The 22,011-nt window shown below is 40.9% G+C and overlaps 2 protein-coding genes across 2 annotated transcripts; both read right to left on the minus strand.

Moving 5' to 3' along the window:
• Nucleotides 1-81: 81 nt before the first annotated feature.
• alg6 (ALG6 alpha-1,3-glucosyltransferase) lies at nucleotides 82-10,667 on the minus strand. Its single transcript, XM_077014851.1, has 14 exons — nucleotides 10,467-10,667; nucleotides 10,161-10,245; nucleotides 9,941-10,030; nucleotides 9,749-9,837; nucleotides 9,404-9,486; nucleotides 9,249-9,313; nucleotides 8,990-9,175; nucleotides 6,879-7,014; nucleotides 4,661-4,746; nucleotides 3,701-3,785; nucleotides 3,544-3,614; nucleotides 2,017-2,085; nucleotides 816-1,011; nucleotides 82-410 (listed from the first exon to the last, which is right to left on the minus strand). Exons 1-14 carry the CDS (start codon nucleotides 10,546-10,548, stop codon nucleotides 213-215), a joined length of 1,521 nt encoding a protein of 506 aa, XP_076870966.1. The 5' UTR covers nucleotides 10,549-10,667; the 3' UTR covers nucleotides 82-212.
• Nucleotides 10,668-15,152: 4,485 nt separating this feature from the next.
• Nucleotides 15,153-17,092, minus strand: foxd3 (forkhead box D3). Its single transcript, XM_077014855.1, has one exon. It carries the CDS (start codon nucleotides 16,713-16,715, stop codon nucleotides 15,618-15,620), a length of 1,098 nt encoding a protein of 365 aa, XP_076870970.1. The 5' UTR covers nucleotides 16,716-17,092; the 3' UTR covers nucleotides 15,153-15,617.
• Nucleotides 17,093-22,011: the final 4,919 nt, after the last annotated feature.

Below are 22,011 nucleotides of genomic sequence, written 5' to 3' on the forward strand. Positions count from 1 at the left end.
CCTTAAGCATCCTTGTGACTTCTGGCAAAACTTTATCTGTTCTTAGACTGAGTGTGTGGGACATCCCCAAACCATCCATTAAGAGGAAATTTAATTTCCCAGATTAGGCCCATTTGTTATTAATTAAAAGAGCTTCCTCTGTCATCTTCCTCCATCACTAGTTCCCTGTTTGTAGAGTCCTCACTGAATTCTTGGTACAGCGCCGAAGAGCCTTAGTCGACTTTCTTGTGGCCCCTTCGGCTGGGCGGCTCCGTCAGCTGGACCAGGTTGAAATACAGTAGCGAGGCCAGGAAATGCAGATAAGAGAAAACGGAGACGAGCACAGGAAACAGGTCGGGCAGCGCCGCCGGGGGCTCCAGCACCGCACTCGCTGTGCTCAGGACAGTCATGGTAACCAGAGAGACGGCAAACTGCACAAAACACAAGACAGAGTGCTGTTTCTGGAACTGCACCGGAAGACACCACATAGTCAGATTTGATACGTTTCTGGTGAGGAAGACGAACCACAGCTCTTCATCACTCTACCAAAGGCCCACTGCGTGTGTAAATAAATATCTGTGACTGAGTTATCGGAATAGTATAAAGCATCTTGGACATTCACACACTGAAGAGCACGAGATTGGATCCAGGCTCAGATGTGAATATATATGAACATAAGTTATGCTTAAAGATAATAGTGTGATAATAAACGCAGCATCATTAGCTGTTGATGTTTGTGGTTTGATGTGAACTGCTGTGGTGGAACAGGAGCCCTTTCCCTAGTGGCAGTGCTGGGTTTTCTCCAACACCGCCTAGTCAAGAGTGACGGTCCTCACCGCAGACTTGAGCAGCAGACTGCAGTTGTGCGCAGACAGGCAGCGCTGGGTGAGTTTGTGAAGCACGCCGAGTCTGAGCTCCTCCTCAGAGCTTCTGTGGAGCGCCGAGAGAAGGTACAAGCTGAGGAAGAGGAAGGCCAGGCTGGTGACGGCGTACGGCAGGAGCAGGCCGTCCTTCAGGAGCAGGGGGAGCATGCTATAGGACAGAGGGAAGACAGCCCTGAGATCCAGCCTGCTTCACACATACACACACACAGCACCAGAAAGCCCTGCTCTCTCTCTGTCCAGTACCTCACTAGCCAGGGACTCCATGGACACGTCCTTTGGTGTCTTTCGTGCCAGGATAAATGGTGAAGTTTAATCGTAGCATTAGAGACCTTCCACTTTTCTGAGAGCTAAACAATGACTGACTGACTCTACAAACTGACCAATACTGCTATTTGGTGAATTTTACAAATTTTACAAAAAATATTTTAACTGCACAACATAGTTAAATCGGTAGTCATTTGAAAATAATGACTCAGTGTAATGTGTGTATGCTTGGGACATTATTATTTGTAGCAGTGATTTGTCTCTTTGCAACGGTTTTCTCCACTAGTCTGACAAAAACTCCTTCATGGAGGAATACTGGATTCTGTAAGTAAAGAAAGCATGTATTCAACAAAAGACAAAGAAGCCACTAGTGCTAATGAAGCTGCATTGAGGAAGCTGTCAGCATGAATCCACCGTATGTTGAGCAGTGATAGTCAAACGGCATGTGGACAATGTCAGAATATCTGTGTCCTGAGCAGTTAGCAGGCTGTGCAGGACACGCAGTAGCTGATAACAGTGCTACTTACATTTAGTCTGTAGTTTCAAATGGACCGTGTTTCTCTCGGAATAGGACCACATTTTAATAGACCACCATTACGTGTATCCGATACGTGTTTGTCGGTACACTTTGTTCCTTAAGTGTTGAAATTATTTCCATTATTTGAGTTCACAAAAACACAATGTCCTCAACACTGAATTAAATGAATGAGTCAGAACAAACTACGGGGCAGTGAAAGAAGAACAGAGGGAAAAAAGGTCTGCAAAAATGTACCATGTAACCGCTACATATATTGGGGTATGATTTTTTATCACAATAGACCAACAGATCCAACCATGGCCTACTGGTGTCAGGCTGTCTGCTATAGCATACCAGTCCCCAGCTACGTACCTGAAAGTGGAGACAGACAGGAACCAAGTGGCCATCAGTGGAAGTTCATTTATCAGAAGACACACTGGCCTGTAAACAAACATACACATTTAGGTAATTAGGTGCATCACACAAAACAGCAGGCCTAGGCCCCCGGTGTGCTGTTCATTCATCTGTTCCTTTAGAGGAGAGTGTAGGCCCCTAAAATGCACCTTCCTATGAGCTGATTAGTGACCTCATGGGTTGATCCATGATCGCACAGTCCTCACCGTTGGAAAACCCACCAGTTCACTAAGCTGTGTGTACTGTGGACATCAGTTTTCCAAAGGATCCTTCAGATATAGCCTGTGATGAGTCTTGTCAGGTGATCACTCACCATACACAAACGGTTAAACGCATACGCTGAACCCTCATCCAGAGATACACATTTATCTGACGTCAAAGCTATTCTTATCATCTAGAGGAAGGCATGTAGGTATGACCTCCACGAGCTGTCCTCATTCAGCCAGTAATTACAGGACTTGCCTTTCGCGACCCTGTTACACCCATACCACTGATCCTTCACACACACACACACACACACACACACACACACACACACACACACACACACACACACACACACACACACACACACACACACACACACACACACACACACACACACACACACACACACACACACACTGTGGCCCAGAATGCTGTCCTAATCCAGTGACATGCATTACTGATTGATTTGAACAACAGGTGCAAGATATAACTCAACAGTTAATAAAGCAACAATCTGGATAATCTAGCTTAATAGATCAGGGAAATCTGTAACCAATCCACTCAGCTTGTCTGCTGTACTTATATTGTACATACATCCATACATATTCACTCACACACACGCACACATATGTAAACATAGTGATGTAGAATGAATTCTTATAACAGGAGACCGTCAACTGTTTCCCAATTCAAATGAACTTTTTTTCTTATTTGTTGTCTGAATACTGCAATGAACAAAAATGGTTTGCAGTGAACGAAAACAATGAAGCACCTACAAATGGATTTTCTAAAACAAAAAACACCAGACTTGGTCTGACTAGGCAGATAAATGAATGCAAATGAACTTGTTCATTAGCCGGTGCTGTGAGTGACTGGGAACACATAGTATCACCAGTGAAACTTTAGAAGACATTTACTGTCAAAGGAAATCCAAATTTGTTTGATTAAATGTTAACAACCACGTAAATATAATTATGTATATTGGATTTTAAATATGCTTATTGGTACTGGCAAACAGAAAGCAGAAAAAAAACTGATGACATCTCCAGCTCGTAGGTTTAATTTGAGAGAATTATATTTTTCCACTTCAACAGGAGGTAAACATATGAATGCATATTTAATGGAGAAACCAACAATAAACGCTCGGGAGACACTTCATAGGATACACGAGACTATAAAACGCTCTGTGACACAATGTCACACGTTAAAAGGTGACACGTTATGAGCACTATATGCAACACTGCAGTAAAATAAAATTAGCACAATGTCCAGACTTACAAGGCTGGGAGCAGGATGGACTTCTCATGAACTTGAAATGAGAACAGGAAGAAAGCCAATGAGGAGTTCACCTGCGACATAAAAGCGGACCATGAAGCTGCAATCAAAACCAATCAAAAATAGGTTTAAAAGCTGGAAGTCTAAAGACACCACGTACCAAGGCGAGCTTGAACTGCCACACGGACGGTTTGGTCAGCAGTTTAAGTGACGAAGGCAAGACAAGCAGGAGAGTGAGAGCAAAACTGAAAATGGTGGAAAAACGTGTCAGTGTCCTTTCAACATTCCTGCTGGCTTTGAACGAATAAATCTAATTAGAAAAATCTAGTCAGTTGCCTCTGCCTTAAGTGCTAATCCCTCTATGAAAGAAAAGGAAGTGTACAGTTGTTTTTGTGTTTTTAATAAAATGTTTAGGGTCAACAAATAATATCTCACATATGTAAATAAAAACACTGCCATAACCTGGAGAAGAATTTAAAATTGTTTAACCCTTGAACTGTTGCCACTGAGACAGCAGCTTAAAAGGGGTGGAATTTGAAGACCACCCTCCCTGTCAGACCTCAGGGACCTGATGGGAGAAACCCAAAGCCCCACAGATGGTAGTTAAATGATCACAGTACATTAGAATGTCTGAAAGGAGCTTGTGGACATACTTCCTGACTCAATACCAAACATGCACACTTATCCAAATCTGACCGTTTCCCCTCCTACATCTTAGGTCCATGTCACAAAGTAAAACAAGAAAATAATAATCTGAGACCAGGCAGTCCAAGAGATTATGGGTTTTAAGAAACGTTGTCATTGTCGCCAGAATAAATGTACAGCCTTAGGCATGGCAAAGCCTCAGGATATCCACTGTATGCTCTCCTTGTACAAACAGCACGGCTAAATATAAAAATCCCTAACAGGGGCTATAAGACAGAGATGAAAACAGCCTATTGTTTAGTTGGATGACTCAACTAAGCCCAGTTGCAGATTACTGACCAGATATCGCTGTTTACAAAAGCCCACAGATATCATTAAGGTTGTGTAATCTTCAGGGCACTCAATCATAATGAGGACTCCAGAAGGTGTTCTGAAAGCAGGGTGCGCCATGGTGAGCGGGTGGTGGCGGGATTACCTGAGCACCAGTTGAGCTTCCCTGGGCAGCAGGGTCTTGATCTTTATCAGCACGTTCAAGCTACACCATGTGTTAGCCACTTTATCCTGTCAACACACACGCGCGCACAAAAGAACTGTCTACATGCTGGGTAAGTACTGTTCCCCAGTGAGGATCTGATTTAAGGTTTGTTTAAAAAATAAATTAATTAATTAATTACAATCAGAACTGCAAATATATATTACTTAAGTCATACATTCTATACAACATTTTGTGGCAGAAAATAGCACTGGTGACCACAGTAACCTTTCACACTGAAAGATATGAATGTCTGTCCCATGAAGTAAAAGTCTATTCCATATGTCAGATATCTTCTATGTGTTTGTTTCGTTATGCAATTTATTTTCGTTATACTCTACTTGATTCCATTCTAATCCTAGATACTACTGCTGAACTCCTGATAGTTGAAACCAAGACTACTAGTTTACAAAATTAGACTTCACAAATATGGTGAGCTTCCTTAAATACCTTTTCGCTTTTGAACGGAAAGCAAATAAGTGGCATTACTCTAAGTAATCAATTCCCAACTGAGAGTGTAATAAAAATTCCTGGGGGCTTTCTATAGCATTTCCACATAGGGCAAAAGGTGAAGAGCTCCTCCTGACATGAAGTTCCTTGGGATGATCTGAGATGTCAAAAAAAGCGATGTGCTCATTTGTAAATCAGGGACCTGGGGTCGAATGTGTACCAGTCAGCTCAGGACTCCATTTTCTGCATATCAAGCACATTCTTTCCTATCTGCACCTAGCAAGGCCTGTAGTCCTGCCACTCTAGGGTGGCCTGAGCCACAGGCTTAAGGAAACATGCCCGCTGACCTCTAATGGTGTCTGTTTATGCATTTATGTTGAATGTCCCCTGAGCTTCCTCATAAACTTTAGCAGTTGCACAACAATGTGCTTAGTAAAGCACACAAATGCTGCTGATCTGCTTCTAGGCTACGCCACTCACACTTTTTACAAACACAGCTGTCGCAGCTCACAGCTGTGTGTGTGTGTGTGTGTGTGTGTGTGTGTACGCCGCAGCTGAAGTACTGTCAGAGGACTCCTTAACACTCTTCTCACTACAAATGAGTTTCACTTAATTCAACATGTCTGGAATAGCTTCCAGAAATGTGCTCTCTCTAGTCTGATGCTGGGGTGTCGTGGCCTCTGGGTTTGGTTCCCTGCTCAAAGCGGAGGTGTCACCTCGGCGAATGTGTGCGCATACGCAGGCAGCCTTTTACTGACTGCGGCATTTGTTGCCAGTGAGAGCAGCTTGAGCTGGTGCAGTGCAGAACTGGAGTGAGGACTAATGCCCACGGTTTGTTCTGACTGCCTTGCTTTCAACTACGTTTTCCACAATTAGTATAAAGCAGGTGCCACCACTGACGCCCTTATACACACGTACGCACGCAGACAAGCCCCCCCAGCCAAGAGACAGCGATACACACATGCATATGAGCACTGAATCACAAACACTCTCAATTCAGTTCATGAGGTATGGCCCTTCTCCCTTTCACAGATGACCGAGTCTCCAGGTTAGGGTTGCTCACACCATGTGTATTTATGTTAGCATACCATAACAAGCAAATGTTTGATATTGAAATGTCTGAGTTCTCTTCAGAATTTGATGTTACGTCTTACATCACATGACTCTCGTGGCACCTCCACAAAAGGCTGAACGTGTGTTTCACAAGCACTGGATGTCTGTACACGTTAAAGTGGCTTTGGACAACACAAAGAATTGGGCTCTAGTTTTCCAGTCAAACACTTCAGATTTTTTTTTTGTGATCATATTTGAAAAAGGAATACAGCACGTGACCACCAATGTCTCCTGCATCAGACTCCAATTTAAGCAGAGAATACCAGATTTAACCAATTTAAACAGAGAATACTTGTGGCACTGAAATGTGGGTTCATGTTCACAAAAAAAATTACTTTACAGCTAGGTTACGTGTATATATACACAAACATACACACAGATTCATAGACATATAATGCATTTGGATTATGACCTCATGGGGACTTCCTTGCTAACCCAGTATTTGTAAGTTACCCAGCATGCAGTGCCAGAAACAGTGGGCACAGCAACCCTTCAGTGAACCACCATAGACGGCTTATGTACTGAAAACCAGGAAATGATTTTATCTGGTTAAACCTGTCCAAGCCCAGACCAGTGTGAACCCAGTGTGGGGCAATACCTCGAACAAGCCACGGGCCACGGGGAACAACCGGTGCAGAACCTGGAGGACCTGCTGCGGCTCCGACAGGAAGGGCAGCCAGCAGAGGGCAAAGGAGGCCAGCACAGTGGAGGAGATCTTCAGCAGCAGAAACAGCCTGCACAGAGGAGAACCAGAGGAGGAACATCTCACACAAGCCTCGTGGTAGCTGACGTGTTTTAAAATGTGTGGTGGTTTCTCATCCAAATACCCCCTTTTACAACTCCATCTCTGAACAAGGATCTGGTACAGTAAAAGAAATGGTTTAGGACTGGGATTTCCTTTTGAACACACTGAACCGATTCTTATTTAAGATCAAGCTGAGGACACAAACAAGTCGGCTTGTGGAAGTACTCAAGACTCTTGTGGAATAACAAGGCACATGCCTGCTGGTCTCATAATCACATTAATTCAATAATTAACCACAGCGCACATTTACACAGTGTGTGTGTGAATAATACATTAGCAATGGAAAATGCTGTAATAGATGTGATTCATAAAAAAGGAATCTAGTTGTTTCCAGCACTTCTTTAACAAATGTCCTTTGACAATGTCAGCGATGTTTTATATCTTTAAAATGCTGCTGCGTGCTGTATGAGTGATTCTGTGTACGCTGCTCAGCTGTAGTGGCAAGGCTGCAAAACACAGACATGACAGGGAAGGAGAGACATGGTGGGAGTCATCTGGACATATTTTTGCAGGCAATCTAATCCAACAATGCAATTGCTACCAAACGCCCTTGGCTTACTGTTACTACACCAACAGATGCACGGTGGCAAGACCAAGTTTCAGTGTAGTAGTAACAGAGTCCTGTGTGGTTCTGGGTGTTACATTTCAAGCTAAACAAATGGTAAACTTGTATTGCATGCAAGCCATCTCAGAATTGTTTCAGTGAAAACCTTGCAACAAGGAAAGATGTCCAAGCAGTTGTTATGCAGATAATTCTGAGATAATTTTAACATAGCACTAGTTTAAAACTAAACTTGTATTTAGTCTTATTAGTCTTAGTATTAGACTATTTTTGAACCAGGATTATCTGTTCTTTTATTTGATCTAAACTTAACCTGTGCAACTGAAATTAGGGAAATTTAATTTATTTTCATACACTGGAAAACACAATGCATTTAAACAACAACAATCAATTACAGAAATTATTCTAGAAAAAAAAATCAAAGATTCTTAAGTAATAAAATGTGGTAATGGAAAATGTGGGATCAGGCTTTAAAATAAAAATCAATCAAAGCTAACAGCTGGACATTGTAATTTTAAGCAATGGGCACTTACAAGTATAAAATACCCACTATGGAGATGGATGCTATGTAGTGATATCAGAAACTGAAACACAATTATTTCTAATTTAGCAACGCAAAGCACACGGTCCGAATGTCAGATACTAGCCAAAGATGAGACTAAGATTTCTAATTATGTCACAAAACCTAAAAGATTTTGAATTAGACGTGTAATAAAACCATTGAAAACTAAGGGACGGGACCTGTGTGATGGTATATTAAAAGCACAAGTATATTCTGCACGATAGTACTGTAATTATATTCATAGGGAAAAGGAAACATAGCTAAAACAAACCATAACTTACATCAAAAGACCTTTTATGTCATATGTCATTCCAGCAAGTTGTTACACTCGGTGGGCACATTGCATGAGGCACATCTGCATTACAGCAAACTTACAGCTTAATGTGTCGGCACATTTTATATGTTCAGCTGTAAGTCATCATAGTCTCCACTAGTCTCTTTAATGAATTACCCATTTTTAAAAGATAACACATATATACTTATATAATACTTATATGCAAAGAATATGATTAAGGCATATGGTGTGTTAGCAGATTATTAGCTATGACTACACTTGCCAATGGAAAAGACTCAGCAGCACAGACAATACTGCATAAGACTTGTGTATATAAGACTAATGTACAACTAATATAGAACAACACATGTTTAATTTCTAGCTCTCATCCCAGTCACCCTTTTATTATGCAATGAAATAGAACCTAATATATGACATCACGGCACAGAATACAACAGCAATGGCAAAAGGCCACAGTTCGTCTTTCTTGGCCTGGTAAGACTTACCCTCTACCCACAATGCCCTGTTTGATGCACTTGCCCAGGAGGAAGCAGAAGAAAGGCAGCGAGTGGTAAAGCTCCATCTGCTTGTAATTAAGAGCGAAGGTGAAGGCCAGGGATGCGAGCAGGTCCCACCCTAAACCAAGCCCCACAACACCCCACAACGCCAAACCCAGACTGACGCTGTTGTATCTGACACCCAGTTAAGGCTTTGTGCAAAGAGATTATCTATTTACAATGTGCTCCTGAGTGCCCAGAAGGATACTGGAAATGACCATAGTCAATGAGAATGAGTCCTGGATAAAGCAGGATACACAGGGCTGTAGCAACCTTTGGATGCAAAGACAGAAAAGCCATTAGGACATGAAAAGGTTAACTGCACTGCAATGATTACAGCAAACAAAGAATCTTGCCATTTACCTTCCTTTTGGAGGACCCATTACTGAGGTAAAAACAGTAAAGAATGACTGCTGGAATATAGAACAATACATCTGCAATGAGAACTGGGGGTGGGGTAGGGTAGGGGTGGGGGGGACATCACAGACAGCATTAATAAAACCACATTTTTAAATACTATCCACATTATTATTTAGTATAGTAGTTTAGCATAGTTATAGTTTAGTATATTTTTTCTTTTCATAGCTGTGTAATATGCAAAAACCATACGGCTACATATATTTAATCTTCAAGGTTAGTTAGCTCACCTTTCCATAAACATAAGGCAGAGAACCTGTAGACTTCTCAGTGATGCCGTCACACACTTACCTGTTGTCCTCATGAACAACTTATGAGAGGCACTTTCATGACCTCTAGATGAATGCAGCTCCACCCATGCTGGATTAATGAGGTTTGCACTACACACACACACACACACACACACGAGTCAAAAACTATTCAGTGTTGAAATAAACGTACAGCTAGTGGTTATACACATGTAAAGGCTCATACAATACTTACACATAAGCACATAAAAGACTGTGGTAGGCTGTGAGAGGTGGGTAGTCCAGACCCCAGTAGCTCAAATCATTGTCTGTGGTGTTTAAGTACCTTGATGAATGTAGGGGGAAAAAAATCACGGAATCATGTCACACTTTGTGATCGAGCTGTCATTATATAACAACGAAAGTAGGCTTATTCTAATATCTACACAGTAGTAATAAAAAAATGAATGGCACACCATTCATGAACGGGAAGATTGTACGTCACTTCTTGCCAGTGTCGTTGCGCCTCGTAGTCTCCAAACATCGGTGGTTTGCCAGCGCCTAGACACCAGTACAAAACCAGGAGTGGACGTGCACATTCAGGTCACTTTATGTTTATGTTTCGCATTAAATATAATGCAATTATTTTTTGTTACGCTAAAACAAAAATAAGCATTAGCGTTAAAAAATGTGTTTTGGTTTTTCTTTTTGTACAAAGCAATAGCACTGTGAATGGACTGACGTCTAGCTAGCTAGCTTAAACCATTTGTGTGGACAATAACCTGAGTAGGAGTTAAAAGAGACAGCCCATCTCGTCGTTAGGGCAAGCAGAACGCATATAGAAATAAGGCTCCAGTTCTCCATGTCTGGCAGCCAACATAAATGTAAGAATTACAAAAACATGAATCGCTATCATCTAAAAGTCTTGAAGTTCAACACGGTAGGGACTACAGCTTCCTGGAGGCTGACGTCAGCACAGCCCGCGCATGCGTGGTTGTGATCTATATATCATACTCCTACACGATTTGTGTAAGCGGATGGTTTGAAGATCTACTAGTCTCGGCAAAGCCGTGCACGCTGTTACTCGTCCGGCCATTACTGATGACGCGCGGGACGCTTGTCGCCTGTGGATATAATTATTTTTTTTAGATATTCTTTATTCTTTTTTTTTTTTTTTTCTTAATTTCTTTATTCTTTATTCTTTATTAGGATCCCCATCATAGATAGTGATTTGTTAAGGAGCTTAACTTTCCCGTGTGTTGCTTAACCGAGAAACATATCACGCAGATTTAGCGCACAGTTGATTCTACACTATAGCAGATTTTAGCAGCAGGTTGAGATGGCATCAATGGCTCAAAGGGAACGTTAATTATGCTAAAACATATTTAGTCACACAAACGTACAGGGATACATTTACTGCCTTATGTCTGGCAAAACAAACCAGGGTAGAGAAAAAGACACCCAAGTAGAGGAAGATAAATAAATACAAATACACAGATAAGTAAATGAATTCAGTACCCTGAATGGGGGGGGGGGGGGGGGGGGGGGGGGGGGGGGTTGGCGGCTTTCTATTGTAATATAATTCAACATATGTAAGTGTAATATTACAATAGTAAGAAACTGCAGTTTTGCTGCAGGTGGCAATTAACCATAGCCTACATCATCTAAATATAGGTGCTCTCTTTCTATTGTCCAATCTCTATTGCTGCTAGCTAGTATTTGCAATGAATGTAACAGTGGCCAACAGAGAAATATGAAGCAGGTAACACAGTTTTGGATAATTAAATAAAATCACATAAAAAGAGAACTTGAAACATTCATTGGTATAGGGCACTTGAAGCATTCAAGGCATTCATATGCAGAATAAACCAAAATAAAGCCTGTATACATTATGCAGTGCTTCATTTGTTGAATTTGCTTTATTTTGATGAAGTTATTTGTGTTTTTAATGTCCCATTCTTTCTTCAAATGTCTCTTCTGTTGGTCTCTGGATGGTGTGTTAACGGCAGTGCCTTGTTTCCTCTCGATCGTGTGGAAGTTGTGCAAGATGTGCTCCTTTGTGGTGAGCACATCAAACATTTATAAATGATAACCTTGGACAACTGCTGATTTGCAATGACACTTTCATTACAATGAGCAGCCTATTAGTCACCGTCGTCTCCATTAGTTATTAATGCTCCTGTGTGCCTGCTTTACTTTGCCATTTATTGCTTCATCTCTGTGCCTTTTAAATATTCAGTAACAGCTGTATCCACATTTACTGTTGATGATCAGCTCCGGGAGATGTCTGCGTTTGCTGCTAGCCCCATAATAAGAACCTGTCCTACATGCTGTCGTGTATTGTAACACCTAAGGTCATCTTAGCAGAAGCAATGCAGGATTTTCTGTTCTGGGCTAGCTGGCTTTCCTTAAAGTATACCAATAAAAAGATGTAGCAAATAAGGTACTACACAACACACTGTCTCTCATTTAAGACAATCTAAACACTGGGATGCTTTGAGAAAAGATGCCACGCATATAACCATTCCAAATAATAACGTTGCAATGATCAAATTGTTGTAATGACCGTCAGCCTAACTCGTTTTTATCTATGCGTTTAATAACGTCTATTGTCATTTTAAGAAAATGCAAATTGTGTTTAAGATATCCGTTCCCTAAACTGTGCATGACACGGGGAGGTGTAAGAAACCCAACCTAACGGGAGGTCCCCGACCTGCTGTCGCTGCAAGAAAAGCACGAAGCGGCACAGTTCAGCGCACCTGTGAGCACGCGGGCACAAGGGCGCCTTCATCAGACGGTGACCACCGAGACACCACATTGCCCCAGCAGGACATTTCTGTGAGGATCGTGTTGGGAAACTTTTGAATTTACGCCTTCTGTGATTACTGAGCGCTCCAGTGCTTTTAGAGAGATACTCTACATTAAGGAAATGTTGGCTTTTTCAGTGTTTCATGGCTTCACCACTTCGCCACTGTCGTTCTATGATAATTGTACCAGCACAAGCTTCTGTTCTCTAGCTTATTTGCACATTTGTAAATAAGATTTAATAAAAAAAAATGCCCCATCACCAGGCCTTAAAGTGTACACACTTAAGTAAAACAAGTCTATAGAGATAAATAGTGCTAATGTTATTTAGCCGTTTATGCAGTTAAATGGAAATGTTACATGGTTATTATAGGTCTATAGGCTGAACAAGAAACCATCAATACTGAAGTTCGGGGGTCACTTCCCCGAAATCACCATGCAGCTAAGCCCAGGTGAACTGTTAAATATCAGACATTTTTGTAACTTTTCCCCAAAACCTTTCTGACAACGTTATTAGCGTCATTATTTAACGAGTCAGTTAAATAACAGCCTACTATTAATAATAATAAAGTGTTTTGTAAATCGGTTATTATTTCTCCATTTATAAAGGAAATTGTTTTCACCCGTTTAGTCATGACATAATGAAGGTTACATTAACGTTTAAAAGGCCTTTAAATTAAAATGACGTGCTCATGATTGTGACCAAAGGTGTCACGGATTTGTCAGTCGACTGTTGGTTGTCGATTTGCCAGTGGGTCTCTGTTTTACGAGCCAAGGTATCGAGGCGCAGTTAACAAAGAATTTTTAACTTGTTTGTAAGTCCAGCGATTACGAGAGCTGTTGGAAAACACAGGCACGTGGGCTGTTTGTCACACCTTCACTGTAAAAGTGGCTCGTTAATCTCTAGGATTCATCGATATCGAGAAACCCAACCTGGATCTCGAAAATGTTTCTTTTGGTTTAAATTGCTTTGGTCTATGATGATTGTGTCTATAAGCGCCACCTAGTGATGTCTATTGAAGGTTTAACACTGCAGGCTACGGAATGTGTCTGAAAGTCGTACACTGCGTTTGGCCCTTGTGTCAGAAATGCAGCCTGTTTGGTCGCTCAGTCACTGTAAAACACAGATCGTGTATTTTGTTAATTGTAATAGGCCTTGAGCTTATGAAAATAACCGTGTTGTTTAACAGGCTTCATAGGGTCACGGTTTGTTAGGGCGCTTGTCAATCACACTGTAGGCTAACACATTTTTTTCTGTGGAGGAAATTATTTAATAACACACGTCTGTAGAATCTGTGATGTAGATTCTACGTCAATTAAGACTTTTTTATTTGTATTGTCATTATGGGTGGATATAGAGGCCCACGAGCTATTATATAGACCATAAAGTCCCACTGCATTATTCGCTTTGCCTAAAAATAGAGGTCTTTACGCGAGATACTTTATCCCTGCTAATTCTGACAGCGCTTTATTTTAAAAAGCGAAAGCGAACGTCACGTTGCGCCATAAATCACCCTGGGAATGTGCTGTCTAACTGCTCTCCGACTGCGAGGCATTGGAAAAATGCGCATAAAAATGTTTGTCTAATTTTAAGGAATAAGGAGACAGTTGTGGAATGAGGCCCGTGTTCTCCGGTGTCATTCAGAAGGACACGCTCAGCGCCTTCTTTTGCTTGAAAGTGAATTTAAGAAGAGAGGCCTTTCTCTTTTCCCATGGGTATCAGTTAAATATAGTCCTACCCCGTGTGCACGGTACACCATCCACCATTTGCTGTTTGTGTAGAGATGATTAGCTAGACACAACTGTGAAACGAAGTGTTACTTTTATAGAAACAACTTGCAAAACATTTTAGATTGCGTGGAAACTGATAGGCTGCTTAAATGTCTCGGTGGTAGGACTGCTCTCTGAGATGATCAATCACTAATGCCATCAACGGTTTTTATATCAAAATATGTTGGTGAATTAAGCGTAAGTCCATCGTGGATAACGACGCAGATTGCGCTGCTTCTAAACGTGGACATGCCATATTTTATTTTTGAGTAGCTACACTGAAATTGTAAATATTATTATGTGCATAGCATAACAACCGTATTTTAAATATTACATTTGATACATGTTTTTTCTGTCATTTGTTAATGGTGATAATGGACAGTGAAAATAAATTTTACATTTAATTGCGGCATAGCTAGCTGAATTTGTGGTTATCTAATTAATCTATAAAAGAGTTAAATATATGCATTTTTTGTTCATTTTAGTATGAACAATATACTTAAAATACATACGTAAAATACGTAAAACGCCCAAAGTCCTTTGACGGTTTTGAATACATTGGGTTTTTAATAAAAGCATATTAAATCTTGTAGTGAGAAATTTGGATAAAACACTATACAATACATCTAGGTTATATTATTATTTAGAATTGAATTTTGTTTTAGGCCTATGTTTTTTTAATTGATTTTGAAAAATGTTTTCTTTTGCAAAATAACAATTGTAAGCAATAATTCGGCTATATTTAAATGTAATTAATTAACGATTAATTAAAGAACAATTACAGCAAATTTATCCCGTTCGAATGTGACCGATGTCACTTTAAATTGTTTATGGAATCAATTTGAAGTTCAGCTAATTAAAAATAGGCTATATGTTGTCTGTGATTTCATTTCTTATTTTAACATTTATTAACAAATGTATTCAATTTACAACACGATATAGCTACATAGAATACATATATTTGAATTTTATAAACAGGCTACTTGTCCAGTCTTCGAACAAGAACATTTCATAGTAAAACAAAACAAAACGACATTAATTAGCCTAATAAAGGAATCACTTCTCTCGTGATTCCAAAGAAGAAAATACATATATATATATATAATGTAAAATAAAAAAAGAAATCACTCTGAACTACAAACTGTCAAAGTTTGAACAGCAGAATAACGAAAAAGTCGAACAAGTACATTTCTGTATACAAATATTTACAATTATTACCTGTGCTTAAAGCATTCCTCGATTATGTATATTTTCTTTTTTTACATGGCTACATAGAGGTGGACGAATCGTCCAGTGCTGCCTAGTTCGTGCTGTACAGTCTTTCCCTCCTTAAATATTAGAAGTAGAAAAAAAGTGTATCACTGAGAAGGCCATTTGGATACGGCTGTCGACGCCGTGGGTAAAAACTGTCCCGAGATGATGTTTGAAGGAACGCTAAGAATGGGCGCAATAGCCGCCGATGTCCGGGATAACGACAGAGACTGTGCGCTCAGTAACGCGGACTGCACCGTCACTGGCGGCCGCAGGAACGTCTGTGCGCTCGAAGAGCTGCTGGACACCCCGATAATGTTCTCTATACTGAACGAGGGTCGACTTGACGGCTCGGACTTGATCGCAGTACTTAAGCTATTGAGTTGCAGTTGTAGACTCGGACTGAGTTGGGAATTAAACGCCTTTCTGTTCAGTTCTGCCGAAGGCAAGAGCGGCACCGCCGGAGGCAGCATGGGACCCACCGGGGGGATATAAGGGTACTGCAGCGCGGCGGGGTGTGAGTACGCAGCCGGGTGAATTCCGTAGTGGCGCCCGTAGGGACTCCCAATACTGTACGCTCCGAAACTTTGCATCATGAGCGCGGTCTGGTCCCTGAGAATGTCCGGCTGTCTCTTGAAGCGTTTCCTTCTCCTGAGAAAACTGCCGTTGTCAAACATGTCTTCAGACTGGGGGTCCAGCGTCCAGTAATTCCCCTTGCCCGGGTTGCCCGGCTCCCGGGGGATCTTGACGAAGCAGTCGTTGAGGGACAGGTTGTGGCGGATGGAGTTCTGCCAGGCTGGAAACTTCTCCCTGTAGTACGGGAAGCGGTTGCTGATGAACTCGCAGATGCCACTGAGCGTCAACTTCTTCTGCGGGCTCTGGAGGATGGCCATGGTGATGAGCGCGATGTACGAGTACGGCGGCTTCACCAGGCTGCTCTTGGGCTTGTTCTGCACGGGCGCGGAGGAGCTCTCCTGCCCGTCCCCTTTGGACTCGCCCTCGCTCGCGCTCTCGCACGGACTCCCGCTGCGCTCCTTCACGTCCTCCGCGTCCTCGCCCCGGTCCTGCACGCCCGGGCTCTCGCAGTCACTGTCCCGCTCCATCCCCTCGTCTCCCTCCCCGACCACGTCGATATCCACATCGTCAGCCGTGAGGACCGTCTGACCGGACATGTCGCTGGCACTGCTGCCTCCAGACAGGGTCATCACCGCTTACTCTGCTGAGGAACGACCCGAGGTAAGAGCGTGGTCCGCCGTGGTCAGATCGGATGTCAACCAATTGCTAAATGAAGGGCAGACCCGGCCTGCCAGTGAAACTTAAACTTTAGAAAATATTTCTCCAAGCTAGTGGCTTCGGAAGTTTTAGCAGACTTGTGCGTTTCACGTCCGGTCCCCTTCCGGCCGTATTTCCTCGAACTACGAGTGATTTTGGACCGAGAAGTCAAGATGACACATGCTTTAAAAGCAGGTTTTAAAGACTGTCTGATAGATTACTTTTCACTTAAAGATATACTATCAGCTCGGTCACGTGACGCCATGACGTCAGGCGCCCCTCTGTTAAACCGCGCGGGCTGAAGTTGCTCCACGGATTTGTCAACAATGGGACAACAGTAACACCACTTGCCACCTCTCGCCGGCTCTGTTCGTCTGTCATAGACTATTTAGCGGTGGCTGAGGGAGAAAGGCAGGAAAAAAAAGGAAACTGGCCTGCATTACTGAAATCTCCTGACCCGACGCGCGTTACTTCGCCTGCTCTAAAAAAACCTAATCTAACTTTGCTCAAAACTATTTGTGTTGAAAGCAGCTGAAAGAAAACGACTACAGCTAAGTTAATTGAATCTCTTGTCATTATCGAGTGCTTGTATAGTCTAGTGCATGAAATAAAATATTTAGGCCAATTTGAAAGTAAGATAACTGACTGATTTTATCTTTTGTAGGCCTAATAAAACAGTCTTACTGACAGCAAGTTGGAATATTTCGTCGAAAGAGAAGGTCTTTAATTTTATGTTCCTGCAGGCACGTCTTGGGTGTTTTGCAGGATACTGCCCGCTTTACCGATTTTGTTATACGTGTCAGGGAAATAATTGTGTGGCAACAATAGGAAAACTGGAAATAAAGATTTCTTAACGGGTTCTGCAGAGGTGTTAACGACCTAATTATTGCATGTGTTAGCATATGAAAAAGTAGGAAACGAGCAATTGAGTAAATGCAAAATAACTATTCACAACCGTCAAGGTGAGCGACGCATGTGGGATGTTCCCAAGAAAAGGATGTTGATAGGGAATACGGAACTCTTTAACATTCCCTTCATCGTGTGAGAAAATTTTGCTTAGTGTTGTTGTGCTAGAGGGGGGTCCGTGACGTATATATGTAATATTGACGCATTTGGGTAATTTGGATATGTGTAGGATCGTAACAATTTAAAACGCATTCTTGCTTTATTTGAGTGTAAAGAATAATCGGACGAGATTATTTATGTCGACAGGCCTGTTCAGACGGATTAACAAACAAACGCTGTTAGTCGCCTTGAATCGTCATTTATTTTGCAACTAGCAATATAACGTTTTATCGATTTGCTTGGAGAGTTCCCACCCACCTAATGAAAATATCTTTAATTGACAACAGAATCAATTATTCTTACCATTATTTCATCATGCCTGACCAAATGTATAAATTACTTTACACCGGGAAATTAGAAGGCCGTCACGAGACTTTTTGTTCATCTTAAAATGTTGAATGCAAACATATACGGGAAAATTGCAATGTTTCTAAACGCGATAAAAATGTAGTCTTGCTTTTGACGCTTGAGAATAAATACACCGTAATGAAAAGGTTATCTACTGCTAATAATTTTCTGCAAATAAACATCAGTTAGACTGCGCATGTACTAATAAATGTTACCCTATATTAATAAACTATACATATAGTATATATATATATATATATATAAGGTAATTATTTCTCATAATACACAGTTTGCTGTTTTTAATTTTGTATAATTAATTTAGTTGTAGGTTAATGTCATTTATTTCGTTATTTCATTAACTTCTCTCCTCATTTTATTGTTTTTATGGGATGACATTTAATATGAAAACTACAACCTTTCACCCCGACCTGCACACGAGGCTGCAGCACCGTGTTTAGTCTATTTTGAACTCTCTAAGGGACGCGTGCTCATGTGACATCACAGAAGCAGCTTTTGCATGGTGAATGAATGCAGGATTAATTAAATCATACCGTTTATAATGGTGTTGAAGAGGGCGTGGGCATGTCCCCCGATTAGACAAGTAGTGTGCTATTGTGCTACTGCGTCCAAGCAAGCAGACGGGTGACCCGTGTGATCTTCCGTCTATCAATACGGGCTACTTAGCAAATGAAACCTCTGATTCTCTGACACTTAAACAACATTGTTGTCTGAATGTCATATATTGAATTTTTTTCGTTTTGTTGATTCTCTATGTGAATTTCTCGATCCTCATTTTTTATTTTCTATATTATGCAGTGTTAAAATATATCGGATTTATGTTCCAGTCTCTCTCTCTCTCTCTCTCTCTCTCTCTCTCTCTCTCTCGGTCGCCTTTGTTCATGCCAGTGCACATCGAAGAACATTCGAGCTAGGCATAATATCCAAAAGGAGATCAAATTCGTCCTCCCTGTGATCTTTTGAAGCTCCATAAATTCGGTTTTATACCTTCGCAGTTTGTTAATGAAATGTACATTTAAGCACACACGCACGGCTTAGTCCGCCAAAACCTTTTAGAATAATAAGCTAACTCCTTCCCGCGTGAGGCTATTAGGCGACGCAGCCATAGCAGGTGACGGTGCGGATACAATCGCTGAATGTGATTACCAAGCAAGGTCAGAAACAAATAGCTCACAAATAGCTAACCAGGATCGAATTTATGCCTAATTAAATCGCTCGAATAAAAGGAGATAGAGGGAGAAATTGAAGGGTGTATACCAGGAATGTGTCCATTCAGGAGAAAAGCTCGCACGGCGCTTAGGTAGAGACTGCATACCTGGGGCGAATACTGAACTTGAACCACAGTGGATGTTTCCAGGTTTAGGTTCGTATGCATTGAAAATACGTTAATAGGACATACAGTATGTCTTCCTTAATCAAAAACCACGTGCAAAGCACAGTGCTTCTTCATAAATTATTCAAAACTGCGGGTCTTTAGAAGGAATCCCTTTCATTATATTTAAATGAATGTTAGGCTTCGTAGATTGTTTAATTATAGTGGGTTTTGGCCTAAAATATTTTTAAGCTCGCGCAGTCTATTTTATTAACGGAAACCACTCTTATATTTGCAGATTTTGTAGCATTTGTTCATATTCGTTTTCATTGTACTCAAATCCCTTTATGTTAACAATTATGACCAATGGTATGCGAAGCTTATTAGTACTGCAGTCATTGCACATTTAAGCAAGATCTATTCTGGGTGTATATCAGTGACAGTAGACTCCTTGCGCCCCTCTCACGAAGGCGTTAGGAATTTGAGACACATTCATCGATCTAGGTTTTCAACTGTTAGAACAACTGGATTTCATAGACTTTGCCAAATATCTACACTACTGGGATGTCAGTGTTGTAGGCCCTTTACGCGTTTTGCTGAAGCGTATTGGGTTGATTCCGAATGGCTGCGCAAGTTTTGAAAGGCAAGATATTTAATTAATTATGAGAGCGTAGGGGGCAAGCTTGAAAAACGGTATGATAAATTAATGGCATTGTTAGCGTGCTTTTAATTACAGTTACACCAACTCGGAATAATCAGCACGTCAGATTTAATAAAAACGAGTCATTCGCAGAAAACCGTTCGCCTAATTCCGGAAGGGAAATGTCCGTGTCATATGTACTCCCGTTAAAAAATGACTTTTCATTTAAATGCAATCCTTAATTGGATTTTCCACGGTCGACACCGTGATTCCCCAAAGGCTATACCCACCAGAAGGCAGGAGCTCAGGTTCCTTCCCTCTGAATTCACTATTTTCATCCCATTGAAGAATCCACTCTATCAACCTGCAACTTTCTGTCAAACAATATGATCTAGCTCATTTTTAACAGTGCCTTTTTCTGCTATCAGCGTAGAGGCTTTCGCCGTCACAACAGTGCAAGACCCAAACGGTTATTTTGCTCTCCACGAATGTGGACACAACAGCAAATAGTTTATGTAGACTATACAAAAATAGGATATGACAAAATGTTGTGCAGTACAATTTGAAACACTATTCCCAGTCTCTCACAAAAATGGACATTTCAACTTGTCTAACGTGATATTTGATTAAAAAATCTGACAGGTGATAAAATCCTATAAAGATGCTTTTTTCCTTGCATGGCTTACGGATGAAAAACAAAACCGCATGCATTTAACTCATTATAGTAGCCATATGTCTTAAGGATGTCTTAAACGTTGCAATTAGACAAATATTTCGTTGGAGTTTTATTTTTTTCCGTCAAATTTAGGAACAGATTTGTGGAGAAAACAGAAAGATAAGACAGTTGACATGTCCAATATCTTCTTATTCTCTGCAAAATGTGAATCTGCTAGCTTCTACAAGGTGTACAGTATGTGTAATCAGGGCTCTTCTTTCTTTCTTTCTTTCTTTCTTTCTTTTTCGTTCTTTCTTTCATTCTTTCTGTCTTTCATTATTTCGTTCTTATCCAATTGAAATTAGAAAACAATTACCACACCATTACCTAAAACAACAAAATACAGTTGACAGGTAAATTATAATAATAAATGATAAATAAAGTGTAAAAGTGTTTTAAATATGAACATGAGACCAGCCATTAGACTTTTTGTCAACTTTGTATAAATGACAGGCTGTCTAAATTCTAATTTTACTAACGAAATAGTAAGGTTTCATTCTGTATCATATTCCTGAGTTGGAGACTATCGTGAGGTGTGGTGTGGGCTAATTGGGGTTTCTCTTTGGACTATCTAAAGCAACAGAAAGGAACGCCCAGTTGGTTTAATTCGTTATCTTCTTGGATACAGGAGGTTCAGGCTATAGGTTTTGATAATTTAAGCCTCCCTTTCACCATTCTGCAAATGCTGACATCACCGTCACCGTCTCAGCACGCCGCTGCTCCACCGCGAGCCCCAGTAGAGGCGCGTTAACACCAGTTACTGACTGGTGTAAGGGTGGGAATGGACACCTTGAGGTTGGTTAAATGTGCATCCAGATTAACATGCCAATGTGTACTGTTAAGTACGTGTGATGTTACCCGGCTTGTAATTCTCATTGTCATTAAGTTTGGGATTGAAGTAGCACATTACCACGACGAGAGAGTGTTATTTGAACGTTTTCGCTTGTAAATAGGGTGATTTAGATGTGTAATACGCACTGACCTTTCAGTAACATACACTTTGGTCTACTTCGTTCAGTCACTTGAATCACATTTATGTTTTAAGAAAAAAAAAACAACAACAAAAACAAAGCAAAATATAGTTTAGAAAGAAAATTGTTCACATTTTTAAACTAAAAAAACTGGTGTTCC

Source organism: Brachyhypopomus gauderio, chromosome 8, assembly GCF_052324685.1.
Source record: "Brachyhypopomus gauderio isolate BG-103 chromosome 8, BGAUD_0.2, whole genome shotgun sequence".
Classification (NCBI taxonomy): Eukaryota; Metazoa; Chordata; class Actinopteri; order Gymnotiformes; family Hypopomidae; genus Brachyhypopomus; species Brachyhypopomus gauderio.